General features: G+C 42.7%; 1 protein-coding gene across 1 annotated transcript in view; it reads right to left on the bottom strand.

Annotated features, from left to right (window-relative positions):
- Positions 1-21242, bottom strand: part of Gcfc2 (GC-rich sequence DNA-binding factor 2) — a 37043-nt gene extending 15801 nt beyond the window's left edge. Inside the window, exons 1-9 of the mRNA XM_021164992.3 lie at positions 20987-21242; positions 19045-19173; positions 14086-14310; positions 12067-12164; positions 8887-9002; positions 5323-5509; positions 2596-2719; positions 1029-1110; positions 300-412 (exon numbers count right to left, since the gene is read on the bottom strand). Of these exons, the coding sequence (XP_021020651.1) occupies positions 300-412; positions 1029-1110; positions 2596-2719; positions 5323-5509; positions 8887-9002; positions 12067-12164; positions 14086-14310; positions 19045-19173; positions 20987-21212 (1300 nt within the window). The 5' untranslated portion in view covers positions 21213-21242. The remainder of the gene's footprint in view (positions 1-299; positions 413-1028; positions 1111-2595; positions 2720-5322; positions 5510-8886; positions 9003-12066; positions 12165-14085; positions 14311-19044; positions 19174-20986) is intronic.
- Positions 21243-21554: the final 312 nt, after the last annotated feature.

Below are 21554 nucleotides of genomic sequence, written 5' to 3' on the forward strand. Positions count from 1 at the left end.
ATCTCAGTGAACTCTCTAGTTAGCATGGAGGTCTGAAGCCTCTTAGGTCTCTGTACTTTCACTAACTAGCAAGTATGTTTTGTTTTTCAAGGTTTTCCTTTTTTTTTTTTTCTTTTTGTAAGGTTTATTAGAGGTGTAGATGCCCCTGATAGGTGGACTGGGCAGCAAATCTTATGCAGAAAATGTTTACATCTTTCTTGTATTTCCCTGTCTTAGTAATATGGATTTAAAGGCAGCCACAACAAAGCCTTCCTCACTATTTCAACATCTCAAAATAGGTTAGAATCTTGGCAATTGACCTTGGCACTTGTGGAAGTTAGTCATCTCTGCAGGAGGCAGCTCATCATCACTAGACATCCCTTCCTGATGGTCACGGCTGCCCGAGAGCTCCCTGGCCTGTCTTCTCTGCATCCTGTGTTGTGCAATAAAGTAAAGTAAGTCAACAATGTTAGTATTTTGGACACATCATGTAACTATTCTCGGACACTGCTTCCTTAGCCGCTTTGGTTCTAATGTTCACCTTAGACCATTCATTCCCTGAATGTAAAGATTTCCTACGGAGAGCACACTTGTTACAAGTGATTTCTAGTTCAACGCAATTCTCTAACAAAGGCCACCTCACCCATTCCACCTAAGCTCCAGTTTGTTTCTGAGCTGGAGGCCAGCTGAACTAACTCAGCTTTGGTCTTACATCATTCTTGAAAACTGGGATGCCGGGCTGGAGAGATGGCTCAGTGGTTAAGAGCACTGACTGATCTTCTGAAGGTCCTGAGTTCAAATCCCAGCAACCACATGGTGGCTCACAACCATCTGTGATGAGATCTGATACATGAGATCTGATACCCTCTTTGGGTGTGTCTGAAAAACAGCTACAGTGCACTTATGTATAGTAAATAAATAAATTGTTTAAAAAAAAAAAAAGAAAAGAAAACTGGGATGCCGGGCTGGGTGATTGTCACATAGCTAATTCTGCTGAAAGAGTAGCAAGTCCGTGCTCAGTGTGTTAAGTCTGCACTTTATACAGATACCTTCGAGCTTCAATCTCTTCTAACATCCGTTGATCCTTTTCATCCACAGCCAAGCTTCCATTTGCCGATGTCTCATCTTTGCCTGTTAATTCACAAAATTAGCTTTGTACTACAGTCTCAAAACAGTGAATCACTAAAGCTACAGGTAACTTCATGAAGTGTGTGTGTGTGTGTGTGTGTGTGTGTGTGTATAAGAACAAGTAATGTGCTCAAAATGTACATTTTGTTATGCCATACAATGTAATGTCCATTAACTCTCAGTGTTCACAGTCATCACGGCTGTTGGCCTAAGCACATGGACCGTCCTGGTGTATGCCATTTGCCATAGCAGGTGTCTTTTCTAGCAGTTTACCCCAATTTCCCCCATAGTCATATACTAGAGATAGTTATACTGCGTACATCTTATTTATACCATGGCCCGTTTTATTTAGCACACTCCACTGTTTACAACTGACCAAATGTGGGCGGGAGCTTGACAGCCACTTCACTCTTCCTTGTCAGCCTCATGGGATCTCATTCCCTAAGCACCCAAGCTAAGACACTAGTGCAGCAGCAGTAGTGTGGCGTGAGGAAGCAGAGAGGTCACTCCTTACCAACTCTGCTGAGGCTCACCAGTCTGCGCAGCCCTTCAACTACAGAGCTCGACTGCTGGGGAGTCATTTCCAACCACTCTCTGTTCACTGAATGGCATATAAATACTCTGTGTGGAGGAGTCTGGGCGACGGCTCGGCAGTTAGGAGCAGTAGTTGTCTTCCCAGAAGACCAGGGTTCAGTCCCAAGTACCTACACGGCAGCTGCTCAGAGTCTAGAGATTTCGAGTCCCAGGGGAACTTACACGGTTTGGACGTCTGAACACTCCTGCACTCGTAAAATGCACTTACATATACTCAGGCACACACACGTACCTAGGAAAATACACTTAAAAATTGTCTCAAATGCTTAAGTGACTGGAGAGTCTCATATTTATTTTTAATCTTAAACAAGGTATACTGAAACTCCTCCTTCAAATGCCAGGTGCGGGGTGAAGGATTAATGTGAAATATAGAAAAAGCTTTTGTACTGGCTAGCTCTGTGTCGAACTGAAACAAGCTAGAGTCACCAGAGAAGAGAGAGCCTCAACTGAGAAAATGTCTCCAGAAGGTCTGTCTGTATGCAAGCCTGTAGGGCATTTTCTTAAATCGTGATTCACGGGGAGCACCCAGCCCATTGTGGGTGGGGCCATCCCTGGGTCTGTCCATGGTTCTATTAGAAAGCAGGCTGAGCACGTCACGGAAAGCAAGCTAGCAAGCAGCACCCGCGTGGCCTCAGCATCCGCTCTACCTCCCAGTTCCTTCTGTGCCTGAGCTCCCGCACGCACTGCGTTTGAGGATGAACTCTGACACGGAAGTGTAAGGAAATCAACCCTTTCCTCCCTGACCCGCTGTTGGTCACGGGGTTTCTTCACAGCAATAACAACCTCCCCTCAAGTAAATAGCTTTTTTTTTCTTTTTAAATATAGAACTAAAAATATTTTTATTCTCCATGAAAATTTAGCTTAACAAATAATGGAATATAAAAAAACACTAACGTGATAACTGTTGCAAATATGATGATTCGAATTTTAATTCATCTTGCCTGCGTTTCAAAAGTGCTTCTGACCGTTTTAAAAGCAACGTGTACATGGATGATTCTAGTTCCACAATGCTGACAATCTGAAACACAAATTATAAAAAGTATAAAAGGTATTATTTGTAATCACATGTATTTGTAATCACATGTATACATTCAATTCTTGAATAAATAGTTCCAATATTAGTGCAAGTCACAAATTATGAAATCAAATGATATGGGGTGAGGAGAATGTGCTTATGAGATGGATAAAAGGAAGGATCCTTGTCAGAGAATGCTGAGGGGGAAATGCCGACAGATAGCAAGGATACTAGAGGAAGCGGACAAAATCTGAAAATCTGAAGAACGGGGCTGAGCTATAGCTGAGTGCACAATGCCTTCTGAGCATGTCTAAGGCCCCAGGTTTGAGTCCTGGCACCAGAATAAACTTGATAAAATGGAAGAGAGTCACTAGGGACAGAGAAGAGGGCTATGCTCCCGAATGTGTGACTGGATGAAACTGGAATCCTCCTTCTCAGGAGCAGTTACTTCATGCCTGCTGCTTCCAGGAATATAGCTACAGCAGTCCATGTGAGCCAGTAGCATTTCAGAAGTGTAATTCAAGGATGAATGAAGAAAAATCTACACTGTAAAAAACACCACAGTACCAACTGACAACATGATGACAAAGCAATATTTTATGGATAGAATAGATATAGGAGAATTTAACTACTTTAACGATCGTTTTCTTTTAAAGTACCGGGGCTTAAATAAAGTACCTTGCAAAAGGTAATAGAGGATCCCAAGTCAGCACTGAGCGTGCACAGAACACAGAGGATCCCAAGTCAGCACTGAGCGTGCACAGAACACAGAGGATCCCAAGTCACCACTGAGCGTGCACAGAACAGAGGATCCCAAGTCAGCACTGAGCGTGCACAGAACACAGAGGATCCCAAGTCAGCACTGAGAGTGCACAGAACACAGAGGATCCCAAGTCAGCACTGAGAGTGCACAGAACACAGAGGATCCCAAGTCAGCACTGAGAGTGCACAGAACACAGAGGATCCCAAGTCAGCACTGAGCATGCACAGAACACAGAGGATCCCAAGTCAGCACTGAGCATGTACAGAACAGAGGATCTCAAGTCAGCACTGAGTGTGCGCAGAACACAGAGGATCCCAAGTCAGCACTGAGCATGCACAGAACAGAGGATCCCAAGTCAGCACTGAGAGTGCACAGAACACAGAGGATCCCAAGTCAGCACTGAGCGTGCACAGAACACAGAGGATCCCAAGTCAGCACTGAGCATGCACAGAACACAGAGGATCCCAAGTCAGCACTGAGCATGCACAGAACAGAGGATCCCAAGTCAGCACTGAGTGTGCACAGAACACAGAGGATCTCAAGTCAGCACTGAGAGTGCACAGAACACAGAGGATCTCAAGTCAGCACTGAGTGTGCACAGAACACAGAGGATCCCAAGTCAGCACTGAGCATGCACAGAACAGAGGATCTCAAGTCAGCACTGAGTGTGCACAGAACACAGAGGATCCCAAGTCAGCACTGAGTGTGCGCAGAACACAGAGGATCCCAAGTCAGCACTGAGCATGTACAGAACAGAGGATCTCAAGTCAGCACTGAGTGTGCACAGAACACAGAGGATCCCAAGTCAGCACTGAGTGTGCGCAGAACACAAAGTAAATGAAAGATTTAAAAATCTGATGATGTAAACATTTTAAACATACAACTATTAAAAAACCATCACAAATAAAAGTGTAAATTTTAGATCATACTGAATAAGCATTAAACACTCTAAGCCAGGGACTGGAAAAGAGATGGCTCAGTGGTTAAGAGCACCGGCTGCTCTTCCAGGGGATCACATTTCAGTTCCCAGCATCCATATGGCAGCTTACAAACATCTGTAACTCCAGTTCCAGGGGATCTGATGTTCTTTTCTGGACTCCAGAAACTGAATGCATGTGCTGCACAAATGTACATGCTAGCAAAAACACTCATACAATTAAATAAAAAATGTTTTAAACCTTAAAGATTTGTTTAAATTCACTAAAAACTAAGAGAAAAAAAATTGCCACTATGAACCGAGGTGTGAAAGAGCAAAGGACTCCAGAGAATTTAGAAGAAAAAGATCTACACAGGGCATTGTGACTCACACCGCAGAAATCCCAGCACCCAGGAGGCTGAGACATGAGAATCCACAAGTATAAGGCCAACCTCGGCTACACTGCAAGCTCTAAGACAGCCTAAGCTTCAGACTGTGGCCTTCTTCACAGGCAAAATTACATGCAGCTAAATCATACAAAGATTTTTTTCTGTCATCAAAATCAGTATTTTACAAAATCCATTTTTACTAATCTAGCAAAGTAATAAGCCACCCTTCACTCTGGAGACTACGCTGGCCCATGTCTAGCAGCAGGAGAATGAGCAATGCCATGGTAAGTGTGTGCGGTAGCACATAACTATAATCCCAGGAGGCAGAGGCTGAGGCAGGGGAGTTAGGAGTCACCCTGGGTTGCACAGTAAGAACCTGTTGAAAACCCACATCACTACTGCCTCTTTTACTTGCTTCTTGGAATCAAAACTCAGGAACTCATAATTACACAACACCTTACCCACTGAGCCTGTCTCTTCTTTACTAACTGACTAAAGGGGGCGGGGGAGTCTCTATTCATGCATATTTTATACACACCTTTTCATTTAGACAATCAATTATATTTTCCACATAACTTTTCATGCCCCTGTAGAATCTGTAGTTTTGAGCATGGTCTGATGCACTCTCGAGATTCTGGATAGCCGTCTTTGAACTCTTGATGTCTTGTTCATATTTTTCATATTCTCTCTGGTGTGAGCGATGAGACTCCTGTAGTAATGTTAATCTAAATAAAATTTAAAAAAATAAAAGCTTCATTTTTCATTCTTTTCCTTTTAAGCAGTACTCTAATAAAGATGATTTCAAACACAGAGATAGTGATTACTGTAGAAACCTTGATTTATTAGACTTGTGAAGCTAGAGAGACCACAATTACTGTTCTCAGGAGGAAAAGATAACAAAGCAAAACAAACAAACAAACAAACAAACAAACAAACAAACCACCTAAAGAGACTCAGCAACAGAAGGTGGCCCTAGGGTTTATTTATTTTATTTTGTTTTTCTTGAAACTGGGTCTCTTTACCCCAACCCGGCCTTGAATTCACTAAGCATCAAGAGGATGACTTGGCTTTTAGGCTAAGGTTGACCTTGAATTCACTAAGCATCAAGAGGATGACTTGGCTTTAGGCTAAGATTGACCAGAGCTTGTAAATGAAGGGAGTTCCAGGAATACCCAAGGTTTCATATGAAAGAAAGGAGCACATACAGATCTGTTGTCGTGCTTGGAAAACGGAACGACCTGACATTAGCACCATCTAAGCACGTTCGCTATAACTTATCTGGTTTGTGACCTTGAGTGATTATTTCCCAGTGGGAACCATTGCCTTTCCTGTTGCATGAGCCCTACACGGCTCTGCTAAAGTGAAGACAGCAGACTTGATCCAGCTCTGAAGAATAGCACACACATCAATTCAATGACTGTTTATCTTTTAAAACTATGTTACCTATCACAGACACAAGCCAACAGAAACACATGAAACATATTTCTTTCACAGAATCAGAATCTATATCCTATTAGCATTTGAACTCTATGGATGCCTTAGGATTAACAAATCAATAAACAATGAAATAAATTAAAAGTATATGGACTTTAATCTGAACTAAAAACTTAATTCAACTAATCCTGCTAACCTGGTCCTGAAAAGAAATTATTTAGCCTTTAAGCAGTATATCTTGTTTCTAAGTTTAGTGGAGACACACTACATGTCTAAAAACCTTCCCTTACTTTATGGAGATAAAAGTGCAAGCTAAGCTGGGAAGAAGGCTCAGTCAGGAAAGTGCCAGCCTTGCAAGCAGGAGGACCTGAGTGAGAACTCCGATGCCACCCAGGAAGGTTGGCATGGAGGCACACCTGTAATCCCAGCAACCTGCTTGGAAAGTCCCGGGCCAGTGAGAGGCCTTGTCTCGGCACCAGGAGCTTCCAAGCGTGGGCGTTATTAGCTAGAGCAGTGAAAAGGCAGGCATGCACAGGGCACAGAAGAAAATATAAAAAACTGGTGGCAAACTGTTTCCTTCGGAAAGCCAACATCCTTTTTGGTACCATTTTATACTTGCTTAGTAAAAAACAAAAACCAAAGATCCAAGCTGAAAATAGGATAAAGCTAAAAGTAGCAGTTACTTAGACCAGATGATCTCCAACGTTACGCTACATGACCCACTGTCGTTGTAATTCTCACTCTAAAGGCAGTTCTCTCAGACACCGTCCTTCAGGAAACACCACATGGGTTCTGCTTCATAAACAATTCTAGATGTGACAGCTTTAATTCTGTTTTGTTTTTAAGGAAAGCCAATTAAAACACCAGTAAATGATAATGAATGTACTTCAGGAACAATGTTGGATCTGTTGAGGTAATTCCACTCAGCATCGCTATTTGAGAACACTCACTCAGGAGGTCTAAGCCTTATTCTGTAGCAGGTCAGAAAGTAAACAGCCTGAGCTTTTAGAGCTACATAATTGCTCTTGGAGCTACTCATCTCTGTGCTACATCACCAACAGGAAGCACTAAACTGTGTTCCAATAAAACTTCATTTACAAACACAGCGTGGGCTGGAGTCAGCCAACCCCACAGAATACAGACACTAAGTGCTGGTACACCTGAAGATTTCAAATATTTATCTCAAAATATAAAGTGAATTTTCTATAACAATATCTCCATTTAATGAAACAACTACGGTGACACATTCTGTAGTATGATTAAGGACTTGAATTACTTTAAAGCGGACTTATGATATAGAAAAATTTGAACCTATTCTCAAATGTACACAAAACACATCTTGAGCTAGTGAGATGGCTCAGGGATAGTGCACAAGCCTGATGCCATTGGTTCAATCTCCAGACCCCACAGAGAGATGGAAGGAGAAAACCAACTCCACAAAGTTGTACTCTGACTCCATACATGTGCTATGCATGTGCGCACATACACCTTGGGAAAAAAAATGAAGATGTTCTTTAAAAGGCAGCATAACTGAATGCACTCCTGGTAATAAACTGTCATATAGGCTATCAAACCCTGACCATCACACCTACTCTTTGATAAACACAGGGACCGGCAGGCAATAGATGCTCTGTACATTATATAATAAAATACTTAAAACAGTTCCTGACAGGACAGGCCTTAATTATAGAAAATGGGCGGCCACTAGGTAATTACTGTTTCCTTGAGTACTTATCAATGCCCAAATATTAAAAAAAGGATTGTGCTTTCAGAAGACACCATACCAATCATATAAGTAAACTCTTGGTCATGGTGAATTTCTCCTATTAATGTATTAAAACAAAAGCCAAACACACAAACAAAAAGCTGGGTGCGGGGGCGCACACCTTTAATGCCAGCATTTGGGAAGCAGAGGCAGGCGGATTTGAGTTTGAAGCCTTACTGGTCTGCAGAGTGAGTTCTAAGATTGCCAAGGCTACACAGAGAAACCCTGTCTCGAAAACAAAAGAAACAAATAAAACTCTAAAACAGAAAAACCAAACAAAACCCACATGCATACACACAAAAAGCCAATAGTACAGTCACATACATGCCTGTGATAGTAGGAAGGCCAAGGTAGGAGGAGCATGAATTCAAAGCCAGCCACAGCTACAGAGTTATATAGAAAAAGACCCTACCTCAAAAACCAGAAGCAACAACAAAGCACCATGTTCACTACTATAGCGACACAGAGATGAGACTTAGAGCAAAGAAATAATTACAATGAACTAACTATAGGAACAAACGTGAAATCTGTCTAGGTAATACTGTAGAAGGTAATCCTGATGAGACATGGGTGAAGCAGAGGTTCCTATAACTTAGGAACTCAGAGGACAGGAATTCAAGACCAGCTGGGGCACAAACTAAGACCATGTCTTTAAAGACAAAAATCCAGCAGTGTAGAAAAATGCCTATAGTCATATTTAAAAAAAATGGAATTACTAGTTTTAATCATGTAAAGAGTATTTGTCATTTAGACCAACAAGAAAAAGAAAATGAAAATCTGCTGTTTGTATGATAAAATAATAGATTTATTTTTTCCTAAATGTTTAATAACTTAAAGAACATAATTTTTTTTTTACTATTAATCACTCAGATAAATATAAATTACAAAATAAGCATTACTCACCTATTATTTAACTGTTTCTTTATAATTTCCAAATTTACCGGTGGAAATGAAATGGAAGTATCAAACTTCTTCAGGGTTTGAGACTTACTGCTGTGGGAAAGGTCTGTATTTTGTCCCTAAAAAATGTGAAAAATTATTTTTAAAAAACACTTCATTTACCATACAAAGAAAACTTAGTAAAGTCCCAATGCTTTGCAATATCACAACCACAATAAAACATTTTTAAAAATCTCCCAACAGTTTTAGAATATATTCATGCCTATTTTTCCAGCCAGGCATTGTGGCAAGTGCCTTATCTTCCAGCACTCAGACAGCAGAGGCAGGACGGTCTCTGTGTGTGTGATGCCTGTCTCATCTATAGACGAGTCCCAGGGCAGCCAGGGCTGCACACAGAGACCCTGTCCCAGAGAAACAGAAACCAAAACCAAAATCAAACAAAACCCAAAACTGCAACTTCCACCCACTCCACCCCCAGCTTGGCAGTACTGAGGACCGAACCTATGGCCTCATGTATGCCAGGAAGGTGGCACTACCGCTGAGCTACAGCACTAGCCTTGAGACTATTAAATTCATATGGGCATGATGAGTTATAAACTTCCGATTTCCATGACAGTTAGTTCCTGAAGGTTCAAGGCTGCTTTTGCTGATATTCTGATGCACTGTGGAAAGGCACAGAGTTCTTGAGGAACTGTGAATGAGTAACTCCATGGCTGTCTAGGGCTGGGAACCTGCAGAGAACACACTCCTAAAAGAACATCCTACAGCCCTTCCCATCAGTCTCCACTACCACACCTGCAGTGCAAAGCAGCTTCTCAAAGTCCACTGTTTCAGACAAGTAACATGAAGACACGGACCAGAGACTCGGCCACTGCTTCTATTTCCCATCAGGCATTGTGGCTCACCTCAGTTGTCTCCAAGCCTCTTCCAGGTCCAATCTAACCGCAAATCCCAACACAGTCCTGACATTCCTTCAGGTTCCCACTCCCTAAGTCATGGATATCTTTTAATAGTGCACTGGCGGATCACTTCTGGGAGGACTTTTCTCCTCCTCTCCCCACGTGCCCACTTTCTTACAACACTGACTGCCTAACGTGTTCCTATGTCATTGGGGCTACACTGAGACTTGTGGCACAGAAGCTCACTGCAGGGATTTTCCTCATCTGTTACTCAAGCAGACTGCACATCCCTGTAACTGGCTGCTATATGCTAGTGGAAACCCCTTAACACTTCCATTTACGTCAGGGTTGTCTTACATGGCAGCAGATACATCTGAGAAGGCTTTGGGTAGTAGGACTGGATCTGATTATGCACAAAGGGCCCATAGTAGCTTGGGTCCTCATGAGAGGCAGAGTGATGCAGTGAGAAATACAAGCACATGCTGAAGAATACCAACAGAACCCGCAAGAGTCAAGGCGTGAATTCTCTTCTAGAGATTCTGGAAGAAGTGCAGATCAGCTCATATTTTGATTCTGGGCTGTTTTGTTTGTTTGTTTTGTTAGAGTAAACTACTACCAAATCAGTGGTGAGCTTTTAGAGCAGCCACAGGAATCAGACAGTGACAGACCTCCAACAGGTCATCACACACTGGGTAATGATGCAAATGGAATAAGTAAGAGGTTTCGGTTTCATCCATTAAACCTGCACTGCAAGATGGCAAGACTGTAGCGAGACATTTCCGAACAGCCATCACGAAACAGAGAGGTGTTTCCTTTGAAGAGCTGTAGAATTTACGCAACAAAGACCTAAGAAAGGTTTGCTTCCCTCGGTTAGGGATGCTATCTTAGCAATTATTCCTAGGGAACAGTCCTAAATTGACATGTGAAGAAAAGGAGGAGGAAAATATCTGAATATTCAGTCTTATTTGCAAGCAGGAAAATAACAGTACCTAAACTATTCATCAAGAGGACGGATGGTCACGTGAATTATGATTTGCCAACTCTCAAGAGCGTTAGGCAGCCACTGGAATGATTTGTACCAGGTAGAAACAGGGTGCCCTCATCTGCTTCTCAGCTGCGGTAAAACACTGACCAAAGGCAAACAACAGTCCATCATCAAGGAAACAAGGAAACTCAAGGCTCGAACCTCTAAACAAGAGCAGAGACCATGGAAGAAGTGTTGTTTTTTTGCTTGTTCACTATGGCTTACTCAACCTGCTTCCCTATGTAACCCAGGACCACCTGCCCAGTGGTGGCACTGTCCACAGGGAGGGGCTCTCTCTCTCATATCAATCAGCAATCAAGAAAATGACTACAGACTTGTCAAGAGTCCAATTTGATGAGTGCAGTTCCCCGCTGACATTCCGTCTTCCAAGGTGGCTCTGTTTGTGCCACACTGACAGAAAGGAAGATAGGTCATGCAAGGGAATCTGAGTTCATGCTCAACGTGCATGAAGATGTTATAGTACACTCAAAAGCACGTAGCAAAGCCTCATGTATTGCCCAGGAAAAACCAGCCATCTCCAATATCTGCTGGACTTTAAGTTCTGAGTAATTCACAGCTGCAGCCTTTGCTTTTAACCTTTTTATTTATTTAATGTATAACGTTGTTTTACCTGTATGTCTGCACACCAAGAGCATGTGGTGCCCACAAAGGCCAGAAGAGGGCATTGCATCCCTAGGACTAAGCTTAAGGTATTTGTAAACCACCATGTGGGTGCTGGGACTTTAACCCAGGTCCTCAAGAAGAACAGCAAGTACCCTTAACCACTGAGCTGTCTCCCCAGTCTCTACAACTGCAACCTATGATGAATGCATATTTGTGGAGCTGGCTTTTAGGCAGATAAGATGTTATGGGAAAAGATACTACATGAAGACCAATAAAGAAACTAGACTTCAGTGTGCAACCTGAGTCCCATGTTGGAGAAGTCATGCAGCATCAATAGAAGCACACTTCTTATTATTAAGCAGTGTGGTCACTTAAGAGGGAAATTATTCTGTATTTACATGTATGTATAGGCACATATATGCACATGTGTGCCTGGAGATCTGAGTCTGATCTGCAGAATTTATGTCACTGAGAAGACAAAAGCAACTCTACAAAGTTGTCCTCTGACCTCCACACATGCACTGTGGCATGGGTGTCGCCACCACACTAACAAAAACTTCAGAGTAAAACTGAAGTCACTGGGCCTGGGGTAATTTGTCCCAGTGCCCTCAGGATGCTCACAGCTAGAATGCTTACCGCCGGGATCCTGACTGCTTTCCTCATCTGCTGCTGCTCCCAGATGTCTTGGTTTTCATCTTCCCAACTCTCTTCACTGGATTCCTCACTTCTGATTGCTATTAAAACCAGAAGTTAACATATTAACCCAGTATTTTCCCAGTCTGATGGCAGTGCTCAGATCTGGGGAATTATTTTACGCAGGCTTAGTAGCATTTCACATTGCTGTATCCTCTTCATAATAATCCAGGGAGGGAGAGCCACTATTACCTTCGTTTTAAAAATGAGACCAAACTCGGAACTAAGTAACCGGTCAGAGCACTGTTTTGCAGTGAGAACTCAAGTGGACACACTGGACTCCAGAGCCAGCACTGCCTTTCAGCCGCCCGCTTCCCATATGGAAGAGGCTGGGGAGAATAAAAGATTTGCTTTTTTTTTTAATGATTAAAGAGGACCCGAGATGGCTCAGCAAGAAATTTGCCACCGAGCCTGGCAACCTGAGTTCAACCGTGAAGGACCCACATGGTAGGAGGAGAAATCCAACTCCCAAAAGTTGTCCTCTGACCTCCATGCTTACATTGTGGGATGTGTGTGTCCATACACACACATACACACACACACACACAACACAAAATAGGTAAACAGGGCTAGCAAGGTAGCTCAATGGTTAAAGGCATCTGGCACCAGGCTTACTGACCTGAGTTCCAACCCTAGGACTCATAACTCATGATGGAAGAAAATCCACTACTGCAATTAGTCCTCTGGACCTCCACATGTGCACATTGACTAAACATGTCTACTCAAACACTCACATTTACAGATAATGTGTGAGCTCACACACAAAATAAGTAAAAGTGCAATTAAAAATAAAAATAAATACATGTGATTTTTTTTAAAGGAAAAATATACTTAATTCATACCTGAGCAATGAACATTTAAAAATGGTTTCTGAAGCCTAGGATGTAGCACAGTTGGCAGAGTGCTTGAGTAGCATGCATGAAGCCCTAAATTCAATTCCCAGGACTGGGTAAGTCTCAAGCACACACCTATATACTCCTGGTACTTGGGAAGTAGGGAATTAGAGGATCAGAAATTCAAGGTCATCTTTAGCTACATGGTAAGTCTGAGACTAACCTAAATACATGAGATGATGTCTCAAACACAGGCAAAAACTTCTGGGTACAAGGAACCAGATTTACTTTGCAGAAAACTATGAAGTATAAATGTTACAAATGAGAGATCTGGGGCTGGAGAGAGGGCTCAGCGGTTAAGAGCACTGACTGCTTTTCCAAAGGTCCTGAGTTCAATTCCCAGCAACCACATGGTGGCTCACAACCATCTGTAATGAGATCTGATGCCTTCTTCTGGTGTGTCTGAAGACAGCTACAGTGTACTCATATAAAAATAAATAAATCTTATAAAAAAGAGAGAGAGAGAAATCTGAACAGTCCTTTGCAACTAAAGCATTCCTGTCAAGATGAAAGTTTCATTATAGTAGTGAAGATCTTAGCATATGATACCTAAAATTTCTATAGAACCTTTCACGTTAACAAAAAAAAAAAAAATTAAAAGGTGGCCATGATAATTTCTAACATTTCAAAAAAAGAAAAAAGTCTGTACAATTCTTTTACCTGTCAAAAATCAGGGGCAGGATTCAGCATTGGTAAACACCACAACACATACGCTGAGGTAATAGGTAAGATAGAATCGTATCTAAAAGCCAAGACACTGTGGACCAAATTAATAACAACAATCAATACCAACACTCTTTCCAAACATGTGCATTGGGGATTCAGCTTGGTGCTACTGTGTGTGTGTGTGTGTGTGCTCACACACGCGCGCGTGCTCTCACTGTGTGCTCGGATAACAGGAATGAGCCATCACGCTAGGCAAGGCTCTGCCAGCTGAGCTGCATGCAGCTCCGATATCAGGTTTTGAGACATAACAGATAGCAGGGTGATGAATGAGCAAAGAGCAAGTCCACTACTATAGTAAAAACGACATGCTCTTTAGATACCGGTAAATCAGTTAAACACGTACATGTTTCTTCAGCCATTCTTTGTCGGAGTGTTTGAGGCTTTGGGGTAAACAGTATTCTCTTTTCGTGGTCATCAGGATCGCTCTCTGGGTCCTCTTCATTGCTTCTCTTACAGTCAGAAGTGGTGCAGGAGTGGTTTACATCCAATGAAATATAGTCCCCTGGGGTCCTGGCCAACTCCCGTTTTCTGCGGGCTGCCTGAATAAAAGCTGCATCGGGGATCTTAACTGAAACAAATGAAGAGGACAGTGAACACCACACTGCTGCAGAGGGAGGGCACGCTGCTCGTATCCAAGGCCACACAAGGCACCGTGCTCCTAAACATCACCATTTACGTAGACTTGCGTGACTGGGGAGATGGACGGCTCAAAGTCTGGCCAAGGAAGAAAATTAATAGAACAGATATAAAAAGCACATTAGGGAAATGAACCTAACCTAGTACTATCGGGAAATAGGCTGACACCATTCCGAATTGCCTTTTGCTCTAACTTCAGAACGCTGTGTCAGGACAGGAACATGAGAGCTGAGCAGTCAGTGAGACTGTAGTAAGAAGGGTAAACTCAGCAGCCTGATGTAGAGGCCACACCAGAGCACCTCCTCATTACGGCTCTTCCACACAGAGAAGTGAGAGACAGATGATGACAGCACGCACCCATCAGAGCAACAGCACACACCTACGTCAGATCTCGATTTGTAGTGTGACTCACATGAAAGGAATGAGAGAAGTTAAATGTAAAGAAAATAATATTTTTCACCAGGTAAATGAAACTACAACTTTTATTTTTAGACATTTTTATTTTGCTTTTAAAGAGTTACTTTATATATATATTTATACAAAGATTTATTATATATATATATATGTATATGTGTGTATATATATATATATATATATATATAGATGTTTTGCCTACATGTATGTCAATGTACATGTGTACACCTGGTGCCAATAGAAGCCAGAAGAGGGCATCAGCTGCATCTCTCCTCCCTCTAAATACTAAACTCTAATACAGCTTTATTTGTTTGTTTTTATTTGTATAGTATATATTCACTGACATGAATTCTTATAATTTAGTAACTGAGGTTTCTTCATGAATGGAATTAACTTTATATTTTATAAAAAATGTTTTTAGAAGATATCAGTGTAAATAAGATGGCAAGAGAGATCCCTACCCTTCCAAGCATCTGAAACATTAGAGATGCTAGGTGCCATGAATTCCAGGCAGCAGCTATGCAGGCACGAATGACTTGGAACTTCTGATCCTCCTCCTTTCTTGCCATTTCCAAATGCTGGGCTCACAGGCATGGACCACATGACTAGTTTGTGTGCTGCTGAGAATCCAGAGCCAGGGTCTCACACCTGCTAGGCATTCAGTCTACAGCTCAGCTACTTCTCTATCCTGAGCCTGCTAGGCATTCAGTCTACCAGCTCAGCTATACCGAAATTCTGAGCCCCATTTTGAGAAATAAATACAAGATATGACTAGGCAAATAGAAAACATGAGATGTGCAAAGGCTCTAATGTTTAAAACACAGGAGAAAAAGTAAGAGATTTTAGAAGTCTCGGTCTTTATACAAGACTCAGTGACCTCAGTCCTAAAGAAAATAAAACGTGTGGTCACTCATGAAACAATACATGACAATTGTTAGAAACCAAAAACATTCACCGACAACAAGAAAATCAATCATGGGGCCAGAGAAATGGCATAGTAGGAAAAGGCACTTGCTGCCAAGCTTGGTGACTTCAGTTTGACGCCTGGGACCCCATGGGGGAAAGTAAGATGTCTTCTGATCTACACATATATATTTATGCATACTCGTGCACACACAGAGAGGAGAGAGACAGAGGGGAAAGAAGAGGGAGAGAGAGAAGTGGGGAGAATGAATAAATATATATTTTTCATATTATTATCATATATATATATATATATATATATATATATATATATATATGCATGCATGCAAGGAGGAGAAGAGCTGGCTTGGCAGTTAAGAGAGGTTGACAATTTCCCCCAAGAACCAGCTTGGTTCCCAGCACTCACGTGGGCAGCTAACCACCACCTGTATGTAACTCTAGTCCATAGTATCTGACACTCTCTTCTGGACTCTGTGGGCACCTGCCACATGTACCCATACATACACATGAATAAAAATTAAGTCTTTTAAAAAAATTCATTTCCTTCTAAGTAGACAGTATTTACTTAGTTTGTTCTTTCAAAAAGTCTAGTTACACTTGTTTGTTTATTCAACTAAAAGCAGGGGCAAAGCAAGCACTGTGGTACAAATGTAGATATCAGGACAGCTTGTAGGAATCAGTTCTTTCCTTCTACCACTGGGTCCCAGGGATCAAACTCAGGTCCTTAGGCTTAGTGCTGCCAAGCACTTTGCCCTCAAGAAACCATCTCACTAGCCCAATTATTTGTTTCTCTTTTGAGGCAGGGTCTCATGTAGATCAAGTTGGCCTAGAACTTGTGATTTTCTGGAATTACATACAGGTGTCACCACATCCAGCTGGACCAGTATTTAAAGATTATTATCGGTGGGAAAAAGGATGGTCTATATTCTCTTACAGGATTTAACAGATCATGATAAAATATGTGTGGCAATGGGCCACATGCCTGCAATCCTAGCATTAAATAGCTGAGGAAAGAAGACTGCTGGGAGTTCAAGGCCAGTCTGGGCATCATAATGATTCTCAGGCTGGTCAGTACTACACAAGACCACATCTCAGAAACGACGATAAAACAGAATGAACAAAGCATCAATCAAATCATTTGCTGAATTCTTTTCCTAAGTGAATACTGGAAAAGAAAAATGTTGCTGATGAAGTTTACGTAGGGACCAGGCAGAGCTCCGAACCTTCCCTAATCTGGAGTCATGATTCTATTGTGGAGTAAGGGAAGAGAAGCCAACATGTCTCTGATAATAAGTGCAGTTATTCTTGTCTAAAGTAAATTAAAGTTCCAAACCCATCACAGGATCCAAGACTTAAAAACTGAAACCCTAGGGACACGCTAGAAACACCTTCTCAGTGTGGTATTGTAGCTGAGCAGGGTTTGTGGGCAGAGCCTCTAAGGGGACTGTATGTGGCAGTGGGGTTATGAGGCGGCATTAGTCGCCAATACACAAGTGGACTGGAAAACAACACATGAGGTGGAACTGACTCACATGCAGGACTTGGTGGGTTCAGACACTAAGTCACAAGCATGGGGCTCATGGGGGAGATGCTTGGTGTCACAGGAAGTAATCCTCTCCCAAGTTACATGTGAAAGTTCAGGGAAGGGAAGACTATGTTTCCCATCCTGTCCCCTCACGTCTCTACAGTTCCCACACAGCAGATGTCAGACAGACATGGGCTGAGCGGATACAGACACCCCCATGCTTTTTCTGATAAATGACATTAGCATATGTATCACCTTACCAGACAAGCAATCATCTAATAAGCTGAGACCAACTGTGATCTCTTTTGTAAGAAGAACCTCTGCCATGGGGAAACATCTCAAGGCAGACAGCCTATCACTGGTTAATTCTCACAGCCAAACATATAACAAATACATTCTTCATACACACACGGCTTTGTGCTTGAGTGACAGCCATGTGCCCTGCCATCTTCTTTAAATAGCACATCTGCTATCTAGATGGTGTATTTGGAGGAATGACAATTCTTTACCGTGGAACTGTCCTGTGCTCTGAAGGGAATTTACCACCCACATGCCAACTCTACTCTCTGTGATTATTAGAAATTATGCCACACATTGTTCCAGACTGGCTTCTCCTCAGGAGAGCAGTGCAACCTGCGCTTCAGAACCAGTCCCTCACACTCCATCCTCAGAAGCAGTGCTGAGTACAGCAGCCACTAGTCATATCGGACCATATCAACGTAGTTAAAGACTCAGCTCAACAGCTTCTTGGGGCCAGTGGCTACTGTACTCATGGTGAAGATACAGACATTTTTCTACCATAACAAAAATTCTACTGGACAGTGCCGCACCCAGAATTCACCCCAGACTATATTTGCTTATTACGAAGCTCAATTTTAAAAAAGATTTAATTTACTATTTTTAATTATGAATGTGCATTTGTGCATGTGAGGGCTGGTGCCTGAGAAGGCCGGAAGCACCAGACTCCCTGGAGCTGGAGTTTTATGAGTGGTTATGAGCAGGCCGACATGGGTGCTGGGGACTGAACTACTTTTCTCAAAGGGCTCTTGCATGTCACTAGCCTGAAAAATAAAAAGAGTCTCTACAGAAGGAAACACGTTATGAACACCTGACTACATTTAAAAGGCTGGAGGAACATTTCTGATTTCATGGACCATAGGGTAAGGCCCAGGACAACTTCTCCACTTTGCCAGCGTAATGCCAAAGCAGACTTAAGTAACTAATATCTGAAAGGGTTTTAATGAGCATTGGGCTAGATTTGGTCCAGAGGTGGTTATGCACTTAGCTAACAACTGAACTAAGCAATCTTTCTTTAAAAAAGCCACTTCGAGTCATTATGAGTTTCCTACATGTTATATTGTCCTCCTTCAGGTTTTAGACATGCTACATGTGACATCAGCAACAATCTCGGGATAAATTCTTAGCAGCTTCTAGGTAGGAGGGGGAACTACCCAGCAAGCACAGGAGCTCAGAACACACTGTGGAGCAGACTCCCTGATTTGAGCCTTGTCTGGGCTACTTCTAAGCTGTCTGATCTCAGTTATATCATGTAATAAATAATGACATAACTATTTGTTGCATACTTTTTACTGCTTTATCAATAGAAATTACTGGTGTATAATGTGCTGATGTGAGAGCTGGCCATGTCGTCCATCTCAGGCTCAGGAGGCAGATGGTGAGTCTGAGGCCAGTTGAGGCTACAGAATGAAATCCAGACCAGCCTGGGGTACAAAGTGAGACCTTGTGGCAAAAAAGGATGGAAGCTAGTTAAGTTAGTTATATAAAATTATAAAAATTACCAACCTATGGGTGAAACGTCTTTTTCTTCCAGAGAGCAAGAGCTATCAGAGGACAGACTCTGATCACCCTTACTTTCTGTCAAGGTATGTGTTCCTTCCTCTTCATCCGTTGAGAGCTCAGCTGTTCTGCATTCTAAGAGGATACCGATGGAAGCAAGAAAGAGTCAAAATATTTGAATCAATAACCAAAATAAACATATTCATAAGATTTCCTCTTAATTCCAGACTACATGAAGCTCAAAAAGATTGGTGCAAATAAACATTTAAAGGAGAGTCTGAGAGGCGAATCAGAGGTCAAGAACACATACTGTCCTTGCAGAAGTCTGGTTCCCAGCACCTGTGTCAGGCAATTCACAGCTACCTGAAACTCCTGAAACTCCAGCTCCTGGGGATCTGACACATCTGGTCTTTGTGGTCACTGTACTCACACATGGACACACACATACACAATAATAAAAATACATCTCTAAAACACATAATAAAATATGGAAAAAAACAAAGCCATCGCTCACGTCTTAGCTACTGCTGTGAGGGACAACCTCTGCCTCCAACCAAGGCAGCAATTCTCAAAGCAAGGTCTCCTGTTATCCTTGACAGCCCCCAGGGTCTCGTGAGGAGGTGTGTGCATTCAAAACCACTTTGACTGTAACAGACACACGTTACTTGTTCTTTTCTCTGGGTTGACATTGTAGTAAGGAACAAGTGTGGTGGGTAAAAGCGCTCGCCTCAGCACAAAGGCAGTGACATCAGCACACACCAAGAAAGGGGGAAAAAGCCATTTTCATTCACGTTTGTTGATGAAGCAATACAAATTATTAATTTTTTAAAACTTTGAGCCGAGTACCACTATTTTAAGGATAGTGGTAACAAAAGAAAAATAATCTATGGAAACCTGGGCTATTTGGGACCTCTATTTTTAAGAGAGTTCAAAGGCAAAAGAAATTTGAGAACCACTGATCTAGGAGGGAAGAGAAGGTACTTACTTAACTCAAGGTAAACAGATGACTGGCATACTTTGTTACAAATACAAAAAAGATCAATCAAACTTTAGATGAACCGGGCCCCTGACAGTGACTAAGAAATCACTAAGATCCCAAGCCTTGAAGTCATTATTTTAAGTGCTAGACGCTGGGCACAGAAAGACAGATATGCTAAGCTCTCATTAATATGTAGAATCCAAACAATTTGAAGGAAATCACAGACATAGAGTAGAATAGTGGTTAATATGAGCCAATGTGGGAATATGTATGTTGGCAAAGGTTACAAAATTTTACAAGAATAAATTTAGTGTATCTATTGTACAACATAGTGATCTTCCTACACTGTGTGTGTGTCTGGTGCCTGACAGGGTTAGGGGAGGAGTTCCAATGTCCTGGAGTTACAGACGGTTGAACCACCAAGTTGGTGCTAGACACTGAACTCGGGTCCTCTAAGAGTTACCAGTGCTCTTAACTGCTGACTGGCCTCTCCAGCCCTCAAATGACATGGTATTTGATCACATGAATGGAACCGTCCTTAGTGTCACCAATCTCAGTCACAGCACCTCGTTTTACATTATCTTTAATCTACTTTTTGTTGTTGCTGCTGCAGATGACTGATTTTAAAAATGACAACGTTCCAAACCCTGTCCTTATTCTTTTAGTCACTATCTGGTGTTCTTAGAAAACTGTTGGACAAGTTCCCTAAGGCTCACACGACTTTCATCCACATTTAACAGCTAACAGCACGTGGAGTCGTTCAAGACCTCTCTGAGGATTTGGGTTCAATGTGTGCACACCAATGGCTGTATGCTCTAGTCGGTGCGGGTCACCTGAGGATGCAAACTGCGAAGTGCCACCAAGATCTACGGGAGGCTTCCGGCAACCCCGGCATTGCGCAATGCGGGTGCAGACGACCATAGAGGCCGCTGGACCTGAGCAACGGAGCCCTTTCCACCCCTCGGTCACCTGCTCCGCCGTCCCCGCGGGGAGCAGCTCCCGGGCTGCGGCGGGAACTCGCCCAGACCCGACCTCGGCCTCGGGCGCTGCGGGCCCCGCGCGGCCGCTCCGCTCCCTCTGTTCGGCCGCCGGCAGACGCCGGCTCCTCCGCACTTTGCTCCTTCGCGCCGTCGCTATCGCTATCGCTGGACTCGACCTGGCGCCGCCTGAAAGTCCTCTGAGGCCTGAGAGCCATGTTCCAAGTAGGATTGGCGCGTCTCCTTAAGGCTAGGTGTCCGGCGCCTGCGCAGTCGCGCGTCTCGAGATGCGCATGCGTGTTTGTGAGAGCTCCGCCTGGTGCTGCAGGGTTCGGTACCCAATGGTCTGAATTGGCCGAGCTGCCTTTTTAGTGGGACAGATAATAACTGGCCAAACATTCTCGCAGTTTATGTTCGGAGCCCGGGAGATTACCTGCACATCTCACCCAGAACAGACAGAAGTGGAGAGATAAACAATGAAATTAAGCATAAATGATAAAAGCATAAATGACCTGAGGCCTGTGGCTGAGATTTCTCCACTGCATTCTGTCCACTTAAGG

Source organism: Mus caroli, unplaced genomic scaffold (assembly GCF_978045245.1).
Source record: "Mus caroli unplaced genomic scaffold, Mus_caroli_1 scaffold_7, whole genome shotgun sequence".
Lineage (NCBI taxonomy): Eukaryota > Metazoa > Chordata > Mammalia > Rodentia > Muridae > Mus > Mus caroli.